Source organism: Buteo buteo, chromosome 7, assembly GCF_964188355.1.
Source record: "Buteo buteo chromosome 7, bButBut1.hap1.1, whole genome shotgun sequence".
NCBI lineage: Eukaryota > Metazoa > Chordata > Aves > Accipitriformes > Accipitridae > Buteo > Buteo buteo.
The window spans coordinates 40290802-40309523 of record NC_134177.1 but is presented as its reverse complement, the minus strand read 5'-3'; the positions used below and the strand labels follow the sequence as shown (position 1 = coordinate 40309523).

Below are 18722 nucleotides of genomic sequence, written 5' to 3'. Positions count from 1 at the left end.
AACCAAACATCAGTTGTGTGTTTCTCACTGAAGAAATTAAACTCACACTTTCTCCCGGCAGCATTCTGCCACCTGCCTGTGCATACTGCATTTCATCACAGGTCAGGTCATCAATCTCCAGTCTCAGCATGACTCTCCAGAGGGGAGCCCTCCTACTTCACTTACCTGTCCATGCTGCCATCTAAACATCCTGAGACTGAAAAGAGCCAGAAAGCAATTCATCTCACCCTAACTGAAGCTTCTGAAATGCCCTCTGCAGGTTCCTCTACTGATTATAGACACAGCCTGGTTTAGATCATTTTGCTGACTTTTAGACAGTAAAAGTTAGGGAAGCGAATCCTACCACTGAGAGGTTGCTCAGCTGCCTTATTTAAATCCAATAACGATGCACTGCAGTGAGTGTCAGCCCTTGGGTCTATCTTTCCGTCTCTTTTACCAGGCCCAAACAGACAATGAATGAGAGATCTCACCAAAGGGGATGCCGTGAACACTGCACTGTGCTCTATGCTCCCAGCAAGCTCTCTCTGAACAGTGTACTTGCCCCATCTTTTCCTGCGTTTTATCATGTTCTTGCCCTATAAGATGTCAGTGTTAATGCAAACTGTTGCACCTGTCACTGTTGGTTCTGTAAATAATTTCTCAATGGTACATCTTTTTCAAAGCAATTTGAACAATTAAAAATTCAACCACGTTAAACTCACACACATACCTTTAATCCGAGTCTGTCAAATGCATGGTCTTGGAGCTGAATGCATACAGACTTCCGGTTCAGCATTTTAAAACTGAAGCATAGTGCTGGTCTGGATGCCTTCCACGTAAGGTCAATAGCAGTTGAGAAGTCCTTCATGAACTCCCTGAATCTTTCTGCAATTCCTCTTCTGTGACTCAAAGCCCCAGTTGGATTTGGTTGAGGGAGCTTGTTTCTTTCTTTTGTTTTGGGGTTTCCACCACTTCTGGGCCATGAGGGACAGGAAGGTGTGTTTCTATTCTGAGATCACGGATTGAACGTTGTCCAAGAGCAAAGTATTGCAATGCAAAGTATTGCAAAGTAATGCAGACTGACTGCTTTATAGCCAGATCCTATTTATCAGAAATGCTTATCTCATGGACTTCATCCCAGTTTTGCAACCAGACATAGTTGTTATGCTCATCCACAGCTCCAAATAGTGTAATTTGTGTAGCTGGAGTTTGGTGTGCTGATAAAAAGAGGAAGACTGCCTGTAGCTCACCTTGCAACTAGCTGGAGGCCAGCAAGACGACAGATACATGTCTGGTGAAGCAAATTCTGTACCTTATGCCTCATACTCTGCCTTTGAGGTATAGCAAAGCAGGTCAGGGACAGCCTGGCCATGATAACCTACACAGCATCCTTTGTTTGGATGAAGGCAGGAATCCTGTTGGTGGTGTGTATAGCATCCACTCCAGTTTCCTCAGCTGCCTCTTGGCACAGCACAACGCTTTCATCAGAGAAACAGGGTCAGCTGCCACCACCAGAATGCCAACAGCTGGACTGCAGGTGTGCGCCCATCTGTACTGGGATGAAGGGCTGTTTTCAGGGGGCTGGGGTGATACAGCAGCACCTCACGGCCTGCACAAACACAGGGGAGTGCTCTTGGATGGCCTATGTTGGGGGAGCCAAGCATAAGACAGCACCTCAGGCCCACACAAACACAGCAGAAGGCCCTTGGAAGGACAATTTCAGGAGGCCAAGTGATAGAGCAGTGCTTCAGGCCTCTGCAGGTACAGCACAGCACTCTTAAGAGGACCCATTTTTGAAAGCTAGGTGACGTGGCGCAACGCTCTTGAAGGGCCAATTTCACGAGGCTGGGGATAGGGCAGTAGCTCAGACACTGCACAGCACTCTTGGAGAGCCGATTTTGAAGACCAGGTGATACAGCAGCCCCCCAAACCTGCACCAACGTGGCGTAGCACTCTTGGAGGGCCGATCTGGTGAAGCCAGAGAGAGGTCACGCCCTCCGACCTGCCCCGATTTGCTCTGGGAAAGCCGATTTTGGAGGCCGGGAATACGGCATCGCCTCAGACCCGGACACGCCCGGCACAGCGCTCCGCGAGCCCCGCACGCGACGCCGCCTCAGCCGCCTCCGAGGCGGGAAGACGGGGCCGGGAACCTGCGCGCGGCGGGGCGGGGCAAGGGGGCGTGGCCCGCGCGGAGGCGGGGGGGGTGTAACGCCGCGGGGGCGGGGCCAACGGCCGGCAACGCCGCTTCGCGCACGCGCACGACCTGGGCGCCACTTTCGGGTGGAAGGGGGAGGGGGGGAACGCGGCGCAGCGCGCATGCGCTCTGCGCTACGGAAGCCTGCGGGCCGCCTTTAAAGGCGCGACGGTGGCGGCGGCTCCGGCCTACAGGGAGGGCTGGAGGGGGTCCCGTCCGCCGGCCGGGGGTGAGGGCGGGATGGCGGCGCCGTGAGGATCTCGGTGAGCCCTTCACCTCGGCGGTCGGCGATGGGCAGGGCGGGAGCCTGAGGCCCGTAGCGGCGGGAGGTTGCGCTTGCATCAGGGCGGGAAAGCGGCCTTGGGGCGGGCTGGAGGGGCCGGGGCTCATGTATGAGGGGAGAAGGGGCTGAGGGTGAGGAGGGGGCTGTGCGGCAGGCGTGTGCAGGATCGGGGCCCGTGGGGCAGGCTCAGCGGGTTATGGAGGCCGTCGAGGGCTGGGAGACCGGGTCCCAGATGGGGAGGCAGCTGTGGGGCAGGCCTGGGAGAGAGGGGGAAGGACTGAGGCCTCTGAGAGGCCTCATGTGCCACACCGGGCGTAAGGCACAGGGCCCACAGGCGGCTGGGGATGGCTCAGTGTCTCCTCTCTTGCTTGCAGCACGCACGGAGCAGGCTGGATGCCCACAGGCAGCCGGACACTATCACAGGCTGTCCGGGCACTCGGCAGGGGCACAGGACTTTTCTCTCCACACACGCAGGTTTCTCTGCCAAGACCCTACCTTTGCTGTGTTGGCCTCCCCGAGGCCAGCCCCAGTTACTGGTACCAGCTGCTGTTACGGCGTGTATCTCTCCAGTTCACAGACAGAAACCAGGGTGCCGGTGCTGGGGCTTTCCATTTCTCCCTGCTTTTGAACACTTGGCTTCGCCAGGCCTGCACAGCGGCAGAGGACATGGCAGAGCAGAGGTACTGCGTAGACTATGCTAAGCGTGGCACGGCAGGCTGCAAGAAATGCAAGGAGAAGATTGTGAAAGGAATGGTGCGCATTGGAAAGATTGTTCCCAATCCTTTCACGGAGTCTGGCGGGGACATGAAGGAGTGGTACCATGTGAAGTGCATGTTTGAGAAGCTAGAGAAGGCCCGGGCCACCACGAAGAAAATTGAAGACATCACAGACTTGGAAGGATGGGAAGAACTACAAGATGGGGAGAAAGAATTAATCAACAAGCACATCTCAGGTGAGACACAAGGCAGCATCTGAGTCACTCTTCTATTTTACTTGTTTTCAGGGTATGCCACTGATTGCCACACAGCCGTCTCTTTGCCACAAAATCCTCACTGATGTATTAGTATGACCTAGCGACAAAGTGGATAGTACTGCACAAATGTGTGTCTCAGCTCTATAGGAAAGGGGAGACATGGTCACTTCTGCAACAGTACTTCTTAATTTATTTGTCACAACTGATTATGGAGAAGGTCTAGGTGATTTAATTTACGTGCAGAGATGGGCAGATAAATCCCAGGAGGTAGCAGCAGTTATTTTCCATTTTCAGCTTTTTTCCCATGATCTTTAGTAAACTATGTAGTCTTTTAACTTTTGATATCTGAAAAATCTTCCTTCATTTTTTTCTCCTCCATCCCCAGTTCTTTTAAGACTTGCTTGTCGCATTATATCCTACATAATATGTTGATGGATATATGAGATTATTTCTGACTGCTGGTTTGAACCTTGCTGTTTTACAGAAGCTAATTCCAAGGCTGCAAGTACACCGAAGAAAAAAGTGATAGTCCAAGCCAAGCTCACTGCCACAGGACAACTAACTACAAAAGATCCATTAGCTCTCGTCGCTCCATCACCAAAGAAGTTCTCTGGCTTCACAGGTAAGACTTAAGAAACTGATTCTGGGAAATCCTTCTCTTCTAATATCAGCATCAGAGGCATGTTAACTTGGCTCAGATCAGCAGCTTTTTATCTATAGAAGATAGTTTAGTTTTAATTATGTTTTTTAAAATCTGGTTTGCCAAAAATTGTTAGTGCTTTCTTAGGCTGTCAGTCTTGAAGAACCGATGTTTGAGTTTCTAGTATTCCCAAGGAAACAAAGTTTATGCAGTAACCCACTTTGTCAGGCTGACTCCACTACTCTCTTAGTCCATTGGCCAATTTCAATCAAACTGCAAACGTGTAGACTAAAGATATCCCATGTGGAGCTCAAAATCTGTAAAAAAATGGTTGTGAGGGATTCCCGGTTGCAGTGTTCATGGACAAGAAAACTGTTATTCCTCAGCAGCTTGTCCTGAGAAACAGCTGCCAGCAGGACACTCAGTGTGTGAGCACTGACTGGCCTGACACAGACGTGTAGCTCTGAACAACTCAGGGCGCGTGTTGCCACATACACAGCCAAAGAGATGAGAAAGCGTAGGGTTGTTAGTATTATGAGAGAGGAGGGGATGGGAGCATTTTTTGCCCCATTTTAGAAATGATCTTAGGAAAACATCTTGCTGTGAAGGGCAAAGGCCTGTAAAGTAGAAATAAAACAGAAGCATCTGCCAGCAGGAGTTCCTTTTCACCAGGGTTTAATCATATTTGTTTGGTAGAATTAAGGTCCAGAAAAATTCTGATGTACTGTGAAGAGCAAAACTAATAAAAAAATAGTTTAGAATTTTTTTTAATGGTAATTGAAATTTAAAGTCACAAATTTTGGCATAGCACACATCATTATTCAGTTCTGAAGCTTTGCCAATATACTGGAATTGTTCTTTTCAGCTTGCCAAGCAGAGGTGGTTTCAGCTTCAAAATTTGCACCATATTGTACTTGTTAAAAAAGCAACTTCTTATGTCTTTGATGCAGCCAAGCCAAAGAATTCAGAAGATATCTCTGCAAACTTTTCCCACAAGTCTAGCCTATCTGCAAAAAAATGTGATCCGAAGCACAAAGACTGCTTGCTGCGAGAGTTCAGGAAGCTTTGTGCCATGGTTGCTGAAAAGCCTAGCTATAATGTGAAAACACAGATCATCCAGGATTTTCTGAAGAAGGGATCTGGAGGAGGTATGATTCCTGCTTGGCATTCTCAGCATATGAAAGCCCTCTCAAAATCAATCTCAAAGTATTACTTCAAAAGCAAGGGTGAAATAAAATCTGATTGCTCTGTAGTCCAAGCTGTGTGCTGTGATGATTTCTGAACTATGGAGATAATGTTTGCAAAGTGAACTGTTTATCTAAATAACAAATTCAGATAAGAAAGTCTCAGTCTAGGATTGCAGGGAAAGTTTGTAGGTGCTGCCAAACTTAGGGCTGTGGGATCAGATTTGGAGGACAGTTGTGGGTGTTTCCTCTAAGAAGTCTACTTTCATGTGAAGTAGAACAGTATGGTGGAAAGAGGAAGCCCCAAATGCGTTTGGTTTTTTTTTTTTCCCAGGCTCATGCTAATGGGCACAAACAACCAGAGCCTGTATGTGAAGATAAATTGTGACAGTTTCTAATAGTCTGTGCTTTTTTTTCCAGATGGTTTTCATGGTGATGTATACCTGACCATTAAGCTGCTGTTACCAGGGGTCATTAAAATTGTTTACAACTTGAACGATAAGCAGATTGTAAAGCTGTTTAGTAGGATTTTTAACTGCAGCCAAGAAGAAATGGTCCGGGACCTGGAACAAGTGAGTGCAGACAGCAGTTCTCTTAATTTCTGCTGTTCAGTCCCTTGGTATGGAAATTCTGTAATGTTTTTTTTTCACTCCTATTTCAAAGGTTGTTAGCTTGACTGTTAGAATGGGAGTTGGTGATTTGGGGGCTGGAGGGGGGTTTTTTGTGCTTTAGCAGTTTTCATAGCCCTTTCTGCCATCTGGAACCTTTAGAAAATATTGTTTGAACAGAAAGCAAGATATGAATTCACCTGCAAAACTTTAGAAAGCAAGACTAAAATATCTAGGCCAGTTGGGCTGCACCCACTTTGTCTAAACTGCTTTGTTTAGTGTATTCCTATGTAACTGGTTTATAATACTTTTTTTGTAACATCACATATCAAAAACTGTGGTTCAGTTAACAGATCTGTTACTGTGAGCTTAAGTTGGTTCATACAATTAAGATACACTCATAAAATTGCAAGTGCTCACATGGGCATTTAATTCCTGTGCATAGGAGTTGGTAATTGATTATGCACACTTCTGATTCATTGCAAAATGGAAAAAATGGTTGAATTAGATAGTGAAGCTAATTCTTTCACCTCTGTTTATTGCCTTGGTATATGCTGCCTTCTAGTGACATCACTAGACTCTTTCAGATCCTTGGATTTACAAGTAGATTCATCCTGATGAAATAAAGGGTCTGTGATGCTGTAACAGTGAAAAACAGGGCAATAAGATGATACTGGTACTCTTACTTATCATTTTTTGCACATGAAGCAGCTGAGAAGCTTTATTCTGTGTCATGGCAACTTTTTTCTAATATTTGATTGCAGTTCCTTCATGCAATCCCAGGATCATTCCTGTGCTTTATCCTACTTACTGGAACCATGTTGAATCCCCAGTGGCACCTCCATTCTCTAGCCATAGCTCTGATCCACACCCTTATTTTGTTTTTGGAGACAGGGAGATGTTTCCGAGACCATACGCCTCTTCTTTGAACAGAGCAAGTCTTGTCCTCCAGCAGCCAAAAGTCTCCTGACCATCCAAGAGGTAGATGATTTCCTCATCCAGCTATCAAAGCTTACTAAGGAAGATGACCAGCAAAGTGTGCTGCAACATATCACTCGCAGGTAAGGAAAGTAATTGGCCTCTGAAGGTTTACCCTAAAACTAGGAGTGCTTATCTACATATCACAAGCTGGAACAGGTGAAAAACTAACCATAAGCCACAGAGACTGAACTTAATGTCTGTAAGCTGGTATTTGTGGTTTAAGACACCTTGATTGCTGACCAGCAATGGAGAACATGTATGGCTCCTGTTTGTGCCAGAGAATTTCATCCTTGCCTGTCAAGACACTGTTCAATCAGTACTAAACAAGTGGCTTACAGAACTGCCTTAATGGTACTTAGCTGTTAATTAAGTTACTGTTCTTGGGTATGTTGGGAAAAGCCTTCAAGCCATTTAGACACGTTGAAGATTCTTGGTCTGGCTCAGTTTCTGTTGATCTGAGGCTGAGGATGTTACAATCACTTACTCTTGATACATTAATTAAATGAATTTTACAAGGTATGTTGACACTGAGGCAGAATTAATACTGGCATTCAAACATAAAGATGCTAAAAAGCCTTTTGGATATTCTCATGTGCCTCTGAGATGTCACCAGTAACATGTGTCCTCATTTGAGTTTAAACCCTAAAGAAGGGGAGGACCTTTTTGTACAGAGGCCTGGATCAGTTTCTTTTTTCCAGCTGGAAAGTAGTTCAATTAAATGTCTACCATCTCTGAATCTTCTCTCGCACTTCAGATGTACGGGCAATGACCTGAAATGCATCATCAGGCTAATCAAGCATGACTTGAAAATGAATGCTGGAGCAAAGCATGTGTAAGTCTTACCTTTCATTGTGAGATAAAACCAGAAGTGGGCGTTAGCCTCATAAGCCAGGAGCAGCAGACCTGAGGTTGATGCTTGGTTTCCCTCCTCTCCTCAATTAAGGTTGGATGCTTTGGATCCCAATGCTTACGAGGCGTTCAAAGCATCACGCAACCTCCAGGATGTGGTAGAGCGAGTCCTGAAGAACCAGCAGGAGGCTGAGAAGATGCCAGGTCTGAAGCGAACCCTCAGTGTGCAGGCCTCTCTGATGACCCCGGTTCAGCCCATGCTGGTAATGTTGGCTTCCCTGCAATGGTAACCTTCAGCTGAACAAGAGATGGAGCTCTCATATGTACTGTCAGAGACCCTCACCTTTAAGAATCAGTAGACAGATAAGTGACTGTGTGTAGTATGAGCTAACAGAGTGTGCAGTGCTGATTTTTATGTTTAATGTCATTTTATAAAGTGTTTTCTACCAAGAGGCCAGTATTCAATGTACTCAGTACTTGCACCTTCAGTGCCATTGCAAAAGCTAAAATCTTGACTTGCTTTCAGTCCGGAAGTGACTTTTTTGTTTGTTTGCTGTCATTCCAGAAGTTGATCCTTTCTCTGGAAATAGCATGAGCTTTCCATTGGATTAGAGATTCAAATAAGTTTGGTTTTTTTGTTTGAACAAATCTGAGTTAAATATCTACTTCTGGGCTAGGCGCACTCCTCCAAAAGGCACAGTACTTACAGCTTTAAGTATTTGGAGGAGATAAGCACTGAAAACCTGTAATTATCTGGGCATATGCAAATGATTCTAAGTAAATGAGTAATTAAGAAAAGGAAAACTTGGACTGGATATGAGAGACCCTGGACAAAATGATCTACGAAGGAACTGGTAGTTGATTCATGAACTTTGTAAGAGTAGCTTTATTTTTAAATATATCATGTGAGCTTGTTTGGAACTTGTCTCTCTCCACCTTTCTAAGGCTGAAGCCTGCAAGTCAATTGAGTATGCCATGAAGAAGTGCCCAAATGGCATGTATGCAGAGATCAAATATGATGGCGAGCGTGTGCAAGTCCATAAAAATGGAGATCATTTCAGCTACTTCAGCAGAAGCCTCAAACCTGTCCTCCCACATAAAGTAAGCACCTACAAACTGTCTCTTCTGTTGTGCCAGCTCCTCTGTAAACACAACTGAATTTCACAACAGTTTCCATAGGCCAGGAGGATAACTTCTGTTGTGGAGTTTTTTCCTAATTTATGTAGATACTTGGAATCTGGAAAAGCAACACTTAATAGAGTTGTAATCAATTAGTTTTGGTGGACATTAAGAGCTTGAAACTAAATTTAAGCTATCTGCCTTAGAGTCCTCTTTATGCACTGCATTTTGGGAGGCTTGATGCCAGTTGGGTGACTTGGTTATATTTGTTCAAGACTCATTTTTCCATTTGTAGACTGTGCTGTCTGTACCACAGTAGAAAGTAAAGCTAGTGCAGATATGCCTACATGTGCCTCAGACGCTTCTGGAGGAAACATCTGTGTTGGAGTGAGTCCTTCTCTTCAGCCAGTAGATGTATTTTTCTTTTTTTTTTTTCCCCCAAGGTAGCCCATTTTAAGGACTTCATCCCCCAGGCTTTCCCTGGTGGGCAAAGTATGATCCTGGATTCAGAAGTTCTTCTGATTGACAACAAAACTGGCAAGCCACTTCCTTTTGGGACTCTTGGTGTCCACAAGGTAAAAAGAAGGAAAAAATAAAAATCCTTTGTTGTGGTTGGAGTCTGTTACTCTGCTGACTTAAAATGCACTAGCATGTGATCTGTTATCACAGGATAGTTTAAAAAATCTGGTGCTTGCTAGAGCATCTGGGGAAAAAATAAGATCCCTGAGAAGGCTGATATTAATGAAAAAGGTACTGCTCTAATACAATATATTTGATATTAACCTGATCACTAGCAGAACATCAGCTTGAGATAAATATTAACAAAACCTTGGAAAATCTTGCAACTCTGTCATTGCTTATCATTGAGCAATGTATGACAGACTTGAAGATGACAATGATGCAGAGAGTATTTAGTCCGTATGAATATTATGTAGTGCTTATGTCTAGACTAAACGGTTGTAAGGAAGAGGACAGTAAAATGAAAATTAGACTGTAAGTGCTTTAACTTAAAGTAGCCATTAATCTGAAGTCTCTGGAATGATTGTTGGTTTTTTGTTGCAGCAGTAGTGACAGATGTTACATGGCCCAAAGTCATTAATATTTGTGGTGTTATTTCCCTGTCACTAGGAAATTAGCATGTTTTATCTTCTTAGTTTCTGTTTTGACACATTCAGTCTAAATGTTAATTCTCAGAATACTTCTGTCTTTTAGAAGAGGCCTAAGCTCATTATAACTAAAAGATTATGGAGATAAAAATACATCCTTTTGTTTCTGTTAGTTTTCTAAAACTCCATATTGCTGCTCGCTACAACTTCAGATTTCTGTTAATCAATCTTAATTGTCTTTCAGAAAGCTGCTTTCCAAGATGCCAACGTTTGCTTGTTTGTGTTTGACTGCATCTATTTCAATGACATCAGCCTGATGGACAGGTATGTGTCTGGCATAGTGTGAGAGTAGCCTGACCGGTTTCCCAGCATGTACTTGCTGGAACACACTACCACTGCAGAGGGAGCAGTTCACATTGGCTGTTAAGACTGGCCATTTACCCCTATAAAATCAAGACAGCATGGGAGAATCCTTGCTGTGCTAAAGAGTTTCGCTGCGGAGCTCCATCTTGCTCTGCAGTTCCAAAATATCAGGATTAACTGTATTTCAACTGAACTGAGTGTGGTTCAGTACCCAGCTCATCTTACATCCTCTGAAACTAAATGCACTCTTAACACAAAAATTCTGTTTTATAACTTGCTTTCTGGAGGAAAGTAAGAATTGATTGTCCTTTCTGGAACCCTGTAGGATAAGTAATTTAATTATTTAAATAGCTTTTCTCAATGTTCTTGTGACTGGTACTTCATGTTAAAACTGCTTTCTTGTCCTTAATTATCCGTGCCCTGGTTTAGGCCTCTGTGTGAACGTCGTAAGTTTCTCCATGATAACATGGTTGAAATCCCCAACCGGATCCTCTTCTCGGAGATGAAGCATGTCACAGTGAGTTCAATGTTAAAATAGCATGCATGGTGATCTCATAGATTGGACTCTGGACACTTCATTGCTCCTTTACCATATGGCCTTTTTTATAATTAAGGCTGCAAATCCAGCAATTCTCTGCCTGTCAAAATGGTTCTATATCTGCTCTGTGTGCAAGACTTCTTGAGCTAGTGTTGTTTAAAAGGGCCATGCCTGTGCTCCCATCTTGTCTCTGCTACCACCACTTCAGTATAGTCTTAACTTGCACATCTCTTTTTTTTTTTGGCTGCTTAATGATTTTATAGTCATTGTAACTTTGACATTGTTAGGAGGAGCTAAAGCCTGTTGTAACTTAGTCTGTACAGTGCAGTGCTGAGCTGCGTAGAGAAGAAGGAAGTATGATTGAAAGGAGCTAGACTGCTTCCAGTTCCCAAATTGGCAACTTCAAGTTGCCACTGCAGCCCAGATACATCCTGAGTGCTAAAAACCGCATTTAGACAGCAGCATGCTCAGTTTTTCCTTTGACTGTTATGCACAAGCCATATGTCCCATTATTTTTCCCCACTGCTACTGATTTCTGTAGTACCTTGGTTTTGGTGGAGAATAGTTGTACTTTTGGGGCAGAGAAAGCATTTTTGGGAAGAAGAAAAGAGCATAGGTCCCAAGGCAGTTGGATAAAGTATGCAGACACTGCTGGCTGAGGAAAATCTAATCTTGTACATGTGGGACGTACCAAGGACACAGTCAGTGTGGCTGCCTCATCTCTTGAGTATTTTTTAACTAACGAACCCTTCTCTTCTTGGGACATGTTCCCAGCTTAGTCACTGCATTTGCAGCAAAGAGAACATGTATGGGACTCTCCTTGGAAAAATATTATATGGAGTTACCCATTCATCTCTCTGCAGTTGTGTTGGTTTTAGTGCACCACTGCTCTGAACAGAAAGCCTGAAGACCACAGCCCTTTCGCAGTCTTGAATTAACCATGATTCCTTTCATTTTCAGAAAGCTTCAGATCTGGCAGATATGATCACCCGAGTCATCCGTGAGGGACTGGAAGGACTGGTGTTGAAAGATATAAAGGCAGGTTTACATTTACTCTTCACTGGTGTATGCTGGGAATTGGGGAATAACAACAGACAGAGGGCTGTGGATGAAGCACACAAGGCTGAGCATCCTTGAAACATCTCTGGGTTCTTGTCGAAGCTGACATCCAATTCAAGTTGCTCCTTAAATATCTGAGCACTGCTGTGTTCTTGTACTGCTAAGCTGGATAAAAGCAAGGGCTTTTTGAGGAGATAGCTGCCCACCAGATGATCTTTCTGATGGGGGTTCTTGCCTTGTTTTGCACAGGGTAATTATGAACCGGGAAAACGACACTGGCTGAAAGTGAAAAAAGACTACTTAAATGAGGGTGCAATGGCTGACACAGCAGACCTAGTGGTGCTGGGAGCTTTCTATGGACAAGGCAGTAAAGGTAAGTCTCTGGAGTTGGCTTAAGCCAGAGGATCTGTCAGTTCAGAAAACTCTGAAGCTTTTTCTGGTTCCAAGCCTCCTGTAGCATTTGGTCTTCTACCAGAATGAGACTGGCTGTAGCAGTGACTCTGCTGCAGTCCATCACATGCCAGGCTATGAGTTTACTGTGGGTTAGTTGGCACAGCAAACCCTTAGGTCTTGGGCTGGGCTTTTACACAGTGTAGAGGCTGGGAGCTGATGCTGTTAAGCCATTACAAGCCTAAGGCCCTTTGACTTCCGAAGATGGAAAAGGGTTTTGGTTCATTACTTTGCTTTTTGAAAAGCTGTGGCTTGTCCTGTAGAAGATGTGAACCACCCTGCTCTCCCCTCCTGCAGGTGGGATGATGTCCATCTTCCTCATGGGTTGTTATGATCCCAAGAGTGAGAAGTGGTGCACTGTGACCAAGTGTTCTGGTGGCCATGATGATGCCACCTTGGCACGTCTGCAAACAGAGCTGGATATGGTGAAGATCAGCAAGGTGAGAGGGGCTCCGGCGTGGAGGCAATCGAAGGAATGCTCAGGAAAGGGCTTGGTAAAAGCCTCCTTCCTGCTGAGCTACAGTTGAGGTGCTGGCTAAATGCAGAATTGAAGTGCTCTGCTGGCAATGAATAGAGGCTGGATTAGAGTTAAAGCAGCTAAACTGCTCTGACACAAATGAGGTGTTGGTGCAGCCAGCTTCGAGATGAGGCATGCCTGAGATTTGTACACTGAGTGGGAAGGCAGGCACCATCTGTTTCCTGCTAAGTCAAAGTTTTATTAGGAAGAGCAGAGGAAGTTCCATTTTTTTTGCATATTGCAGTTGGTGAAGACAGTCACTAGATGGGGCTGCGGGTGAGAAATGCGCAAGTCAGACTATTGTCTTGTGGCTAGATAACCCGACATGTTGGAGTTAAAAGACTTTTTGTGAGTGACTTATTAAGGTGAGGAATCTTGCTTTTCAAGACTTGACAAATAACAGAGAGCTGAATTTTAATATTTACTTGACATCCTGAAGGCCATTTGCATCAAGGTTATAGAATCTTAAAAAAATGAGTAGTTTTATATGAATCACAATTGGAGCAACAATTTTATTGTTTTACATATAAAATGAGAGTAATTGAGAGCTACGTTAAAGAAATTTTTGTGATTCTCTAGATAAGAGAAACTGCTGTCAATCAGTGCACCTTGCACTGCAGGCTAAAGCAAGTTTCATCCATACAAAGGCAATGTAACACCTATATGCTAATCTACTTCTAGGTTATCTTTCAGCAACTTCTTTTGTAGAAATAGGTTCATATGTGATCATAAGTGCTAACATTTCCGTTTTGTGCTTTTAATTAATAGGATCCTAGTAAAATTCCAAGGTGGCTAAAAATTAACAAAATCTACTACCCAGACTTCATTGTCCCAGATCCAAAGGTAAATGCTGTCATAGTTATTTAACTGTTTTCCAGCCCTGATATAGCAATCTACTATACTTATTTAAGTGTACAAATTATCTCTGTTACAAGATTAGTCTTCATACTTGGAACAGGAAATTAAGTGCAAGTTTTTATCTCTGAATCTTGCAGGTGCATTTGAGGCTAAGAGCTTCATGAAGAAATCATACCTGCAGCACTTCTGGGAACTATTCTTGTTCATTAAATCGCAACCAGAAGTGAACTTACTTTAAATTTGAGGCATGAAAAATCTGACTTGAAATGGTTGAAGCAGAACTGTAACCCAAAAGTTGTTATTGTTTTACAAAATTTATCAGTATGCTTTGTGCCATTACGTCTGATGGAAAAGGTGTTATTTAGAAATTGGCATTATATATTAGTTGAGGATCTCTGGCTCGCTGAAAAAAATGGAAGTTTTTCTAATTAAGGTGACCGCAAGAAGGTCAGTTTGTGTATATGAAACCCTGTGTGCTAGGGCCCGGAGGGGGGTTGTTGTAGAGGTAGAGGAACACAGATGCATTAGAGTTAGTTCATGAAAGAACATGGGAATGTGATGTGACTTCCTCAATACTGTGTTTAGAAAGCCCCAGTGTGGGAGATCACAGGGGCTGAATTCTCTAAAGCCGAAGCCCACACTGCAGATGGGATCTCCATTCGCTTCCCTCGCTGCACCCGCATTCGAGATGACAAAGACTGGAAGACAGCCACCAACCTCCAGCAGCTTAAGGTGAGTTAATGCAGTATGTCTGCAGCATGTTCAAGAATAAGTTCTGACAACAGTCTATATTTAAAAAGACAAATTTGGATAGCAGGGTATGTAGTGAAGGTATCTGCTGACTGGTACCTGTGATGGCATGTTACATTTTCCATTTATTCTAGGCTCAGGCTGCTTGCTGGATTATTTTGATGTAAGTCTTATTCTTCCATGGGGCCTCTCAAGTCTCTTGAGCTGTTGTGATGTGCACTTTCAGGAAAGTCTGTGCTGGCAGCTAGTTGTATCAGCTCTTGTAACAGCCTTCATGGTGAGAAATTTCCTTCCTGAAAGAGGTGACCTTTATTCTCTTGAGCGTTTATGGTCATTTGGTCTCCCATTAATTGCTGAGATTGAGGGAGGCATCTGGGAAGTGACTAAGGGTAGCCTGGCCCAGTTCCAGGGCACAGGGGCCAAATGGCAGTCAGCCAGGACCCCTGGGGCTGCACCTACCCCACACAGCTTCTACACCTCCTTAACAGATAGAAACCAGTTGGCTTGCTGCCATCCCTAGCAGTAAGTCAGCTGTTGATGAGCTCTGTTCTCAGTCTAGTTATTGTCATTTGGGCTGTCTTCACACTGCCTACAGGGATACTGGCAGCAGATGTAAGTGCTTGTTACGCCACCGAAGCAAGGAGTGATTCAGCCCACCTGCTGTCCTGCAGTCTTTCTGGCTCCCTAGGGGAGAGAAAGGTAAAATACCCTCTTCAGACAGACTATTCCCTGTGTGAGCAATGGGTATTGTTCATTTGTCAGGCTAGGGAGCCAGGCTCTGAAGAGTTAGTCTGTCTTGCTCTGTAGCAGATGATGTGAATATGGATCTTGGTACCTCCTTGTATGGCTTCCCTTAATGTCAAGCAGCTGGGTGGAATGCAGAGAGCTTGAACAAAGTTGACAGGAAAATGGCTACAAAGATGTGCAGGAGGAACAGGGGCGGGGGAAACAAACAGACCATGCATTACAGCTCATGTCTAATGTCAGAGGTTTCACTGTGGCTAAGGGCAGTGCTTTGTTTCTGACGGGACAGGAGCTGTACCAACTCTCCAAAGAGAAGGCTGATTTCAGTGTAGCTGCTGGGGAGGAAGATGAGTCCACAGCTGGCAGCAGTGGAGAGAATGAGGGAAATTCCAGGTCTTCCACACCACACAGCACTATTAAAACTCCCCCAAGCAAGTCACCTGCAAAAGCCCAGAAGCCAGAAGGTAAGATGGTGCTTTCCAGGGAGAGGAGCCCTAGGGTGTGTCCTCTGCATTTGGGGCAGGCTGGCTTTGGATCTTTGTCTTCTGTCAGATGCTCGAAGATCCCATGGAAGTTTTTATGTGCATGTCAGGGTTAATGGGTAAAGCTGTTTAGGCCCTTGGTTTGGCCTGTGTTGTTCATAGCATGAATAGCCACACCTCTGAGGTGTGCTGGGATTGAGAGGAGATGGAAACAGCACTGATGATGCTGTTCAGACTGGTGTTTAGGCAACTCATTTAGTAAAAACTCTCTGAGGTTATATGCTGCCTAGAACAGGTATCTTGAACCTAGCAGAGTCTCAGTTATAGTTAGTGCCAAAACTACTTTGGAGTGATTTTTCTGGGACTGCAGTCCATGTTAAGCTTATTAGATCAAGGTCCTTAGCAGACTGTGTAAGACTGATCTGAACAGCAAACCTCTTGCTCCCGTTCCTGCAGATCACATGCCCTTTGGTTAGACATTTTTGGCCATGAACCAGGATTTAATTTTATTTGGATGAAATTCATGCATATAATAGGGCACCTGGATGGTGGGGATTTCCAGGTAGTAAATTGCAAAGCTGTGAAATGAGTTTGCTTCACCAGTGCTTTGTCACTGGGGAATAACTTGAAGCAAATTTCTGAGCAGTCTCAAAAAGACAGTGTGGTGACAGCAAGGAGGGAAGTTGAACAGCAACATCCTGGAGATGAGGGCAGGAAGATGTTCCACGCCATTTGCAGTAGAAAAAACGTGTCTTACTAGTCAGGTTCTAATTCATGGATTTTTCCTGAAAGACCGGGGGAAAGCCTTTTACCCCCTTTAGTCTTCTTCCCCTACTTTAATACACAACCAGTATCTGGACAGAGAACACAAATGAGATAAGTGTTTGTTTTTAGAAAGCAAAGCAGTCATTGGATCCCCTGAAAAATCAGAGGAGAAACGAGGAGAGAAGCGAAAAGCATCTGAGATGGATGACAATGGAAAAAAGGTACGGACAGCTGGACAGCAACTACTTCGGGGTGGGAGGAAGCTCAGGCAGTTTCAATTGTCTGTTCATTTTTGCCTTCCATCTGGAGAAGTCTTTGAAATCTTCCTAGAGCAGCACCCTAAATTAAAATGAAATGTAAAGGCAGAAATAGCAGCAACAAGCCACCTTGTAAAGGAAATGGATGGCTGCAGCTTTTCTTTCCTGTCTGCAGAGCTGACATAACTGGGTTTGTCGTGCTAAAGGCCAATACTCTGTTCGCCCACCAATGTCCTGCTCTACAAAGTGTTGTGACTGCCGAGCGGCTGCTCCTCCTGAGTGCTGCACACGGAAGAGTTGGGAGCTGTAAAGGGAGATAACTGTCCTTTCTAGCCCATCGTGCAGCAAATTGTGTAGGAGTGGATTAAGAATCGCTGAGCTATAACTTCCTGATAAGCCTGGTGTACCTATTGTGATGTAAACAGCACGTCCCTTCCCAGGGCAGTTGTGTTCTCCTACTTTAACTAAGAAGCATCAGCTTGTAAAGACAAAAGACATTAAGATCATGTTCACTGGACCACATCAGCATCACCACTAAGGGGAATAATGGGGTAATAATTCCCCTTAGCTAGGGAAGAAGCACTGTTCAGCTGTAACATCTGGTTTTCAGAGGAACTGTATGGGTGTTGCTCTTGTGTACGATTTAATGGTGGTCCAAAGAGCAATTTACAATTATTAGGCATGGGATTAGAATGATAACCTTGAGAGCTGTGAATGGACTTGTTCATGCCTCAAAGAATTTGGTGTAATTTCCAAACCAATCTAATGTTTTACCAACCTGTGCTTCTCATCCTCTTTCACAATATGCAGACATTGCTGGACATATTCACTGGTGTGAAGCTGTACCTGTCGCCCTCTGTGAAGGACTTCGACAAAATCCGACGGTACTTTATAGCATATGATGGGGATCTTGTGCCAGAGTTTGACACAGCCTCAGCAACGCATGTTATAGGGGACATTGATGAGAATCCTGGTGCTAAGCGTGTGTCTCCCAACTGGATCTGGGAATGCATCCGGAAACGGAGACTGGTAGCCCCATGCTAGCAATGTCTTGACACAAGAATTCCCTGAAGGGAACAACTGAGAACTAGGTAGGTGGAAGAAATGGTGAGATTCCTCTGTGGAGATGTGGATAGAAATAAAATGCTCAAGTCCATCAGAGGTAGTTACAAAGATCCATAGCAACCATATGGAATTAATTAAAACAACTCTCTGAAGAAATGTCACTGCTGAATCCATTTTTCTGCCCATAATGTAGACCACTGCACTTATCTAGGTGCTGGTTTAGTCTCCTTGGGTTTTTAAAGTTTGGGTATTTTTATAGATAAAGAAATAAAACTGAAGCAGTTTCTCTTTTGCTGTCAGGACTTATTTTCCAAAGGTTATTCTCTGCCTGGACAGGAAAACAGACCACCAAATATGTGCAACTATTGCCAGGATCATTTTGCTGCATGGCTGCAATTTATGTGAAGGACATGTGTCCTTCTGGCTTTTTTCTTTCCTGTCTTCCAACATTCAGCACAGATGTGTATCCAGTAGTATTACACCTCTGCTGTAGGTTTCATATGAAAAATAGGACACTGAATAAGCTTCAGTACAGCAACTGCTGCAGCATTATCCAAGTGTTCTGTTGGAGTGTTTGTTTCTGGAATATGTTGCTCATGTGTTCCGCTATTCATGTTTCAACACGTAAAAGCTGAGAAAGGAACTCTGCCATCTGGATCTTTTAGGATAGTTGAGAGACCTTATCTGAAGCTGTTCAAAATGACTCCAAGCACTTGAATATTAATGAAATAAGGAAGATGATAGGTTCTAGAAATTAGGGGTTCGTTTTAACTTAACTGGTTTGCAAATTATGATATGCATTTGCTGAATAACTGCATGAGTAGGCTGAGTGCATGTGTACATTATGAAAGGAAAAGTGAGTTGACCAGTTTACTGGTTCCCTTAGTCTGTCTCAAGGGTACAGAGCACGTTCTCCCCTTTGTTGTGAAGATTATGTTAAGATTGTACTGCTAAAAAG

General features: G+C 44.2%; 1 protein-coding gene across 1 annotated transcript; it reads left to right on the top strand.

The window, feature by feature from the left end:
• Positions 1-2316: 2316 nt before the first annotated feature.
• On the top strand, positions 2317-18407 carry LIG3 (DNA ligase 3). The gene is made up of 20 exons (XM_075032563.1): positions 2317-2436; positions 2831-3408; positions 3914-4051; positions 5020-5217; positions 5674-5825; positions 6756-6922; positions 7597-7674; positions 7786-7954; positions 8637-8792; positions 9254-9385; positions 10161-10240; positions 10709-10796; positions 11778-11855; positions 12126-12249; positions 12624-12766; positions 13612-13686; positions 14287-14433; positions 15485-15659; positions 16572-16663; positions 17510-18407. Exons 2-20 carry the CDS (start codon positions 2850-2852, stop codon positions 17741-17743), a joined length of 2985 nt encoding a protein of 994 aa, XP_074888664.1. The 5' UTR covers positions 2317-2436; positions 2831-2849; the 3' UTR covers positions 17744-18407.
• The last annotated feature ends 315 nt before the right edge of the window (positions 18408-18722 follow it).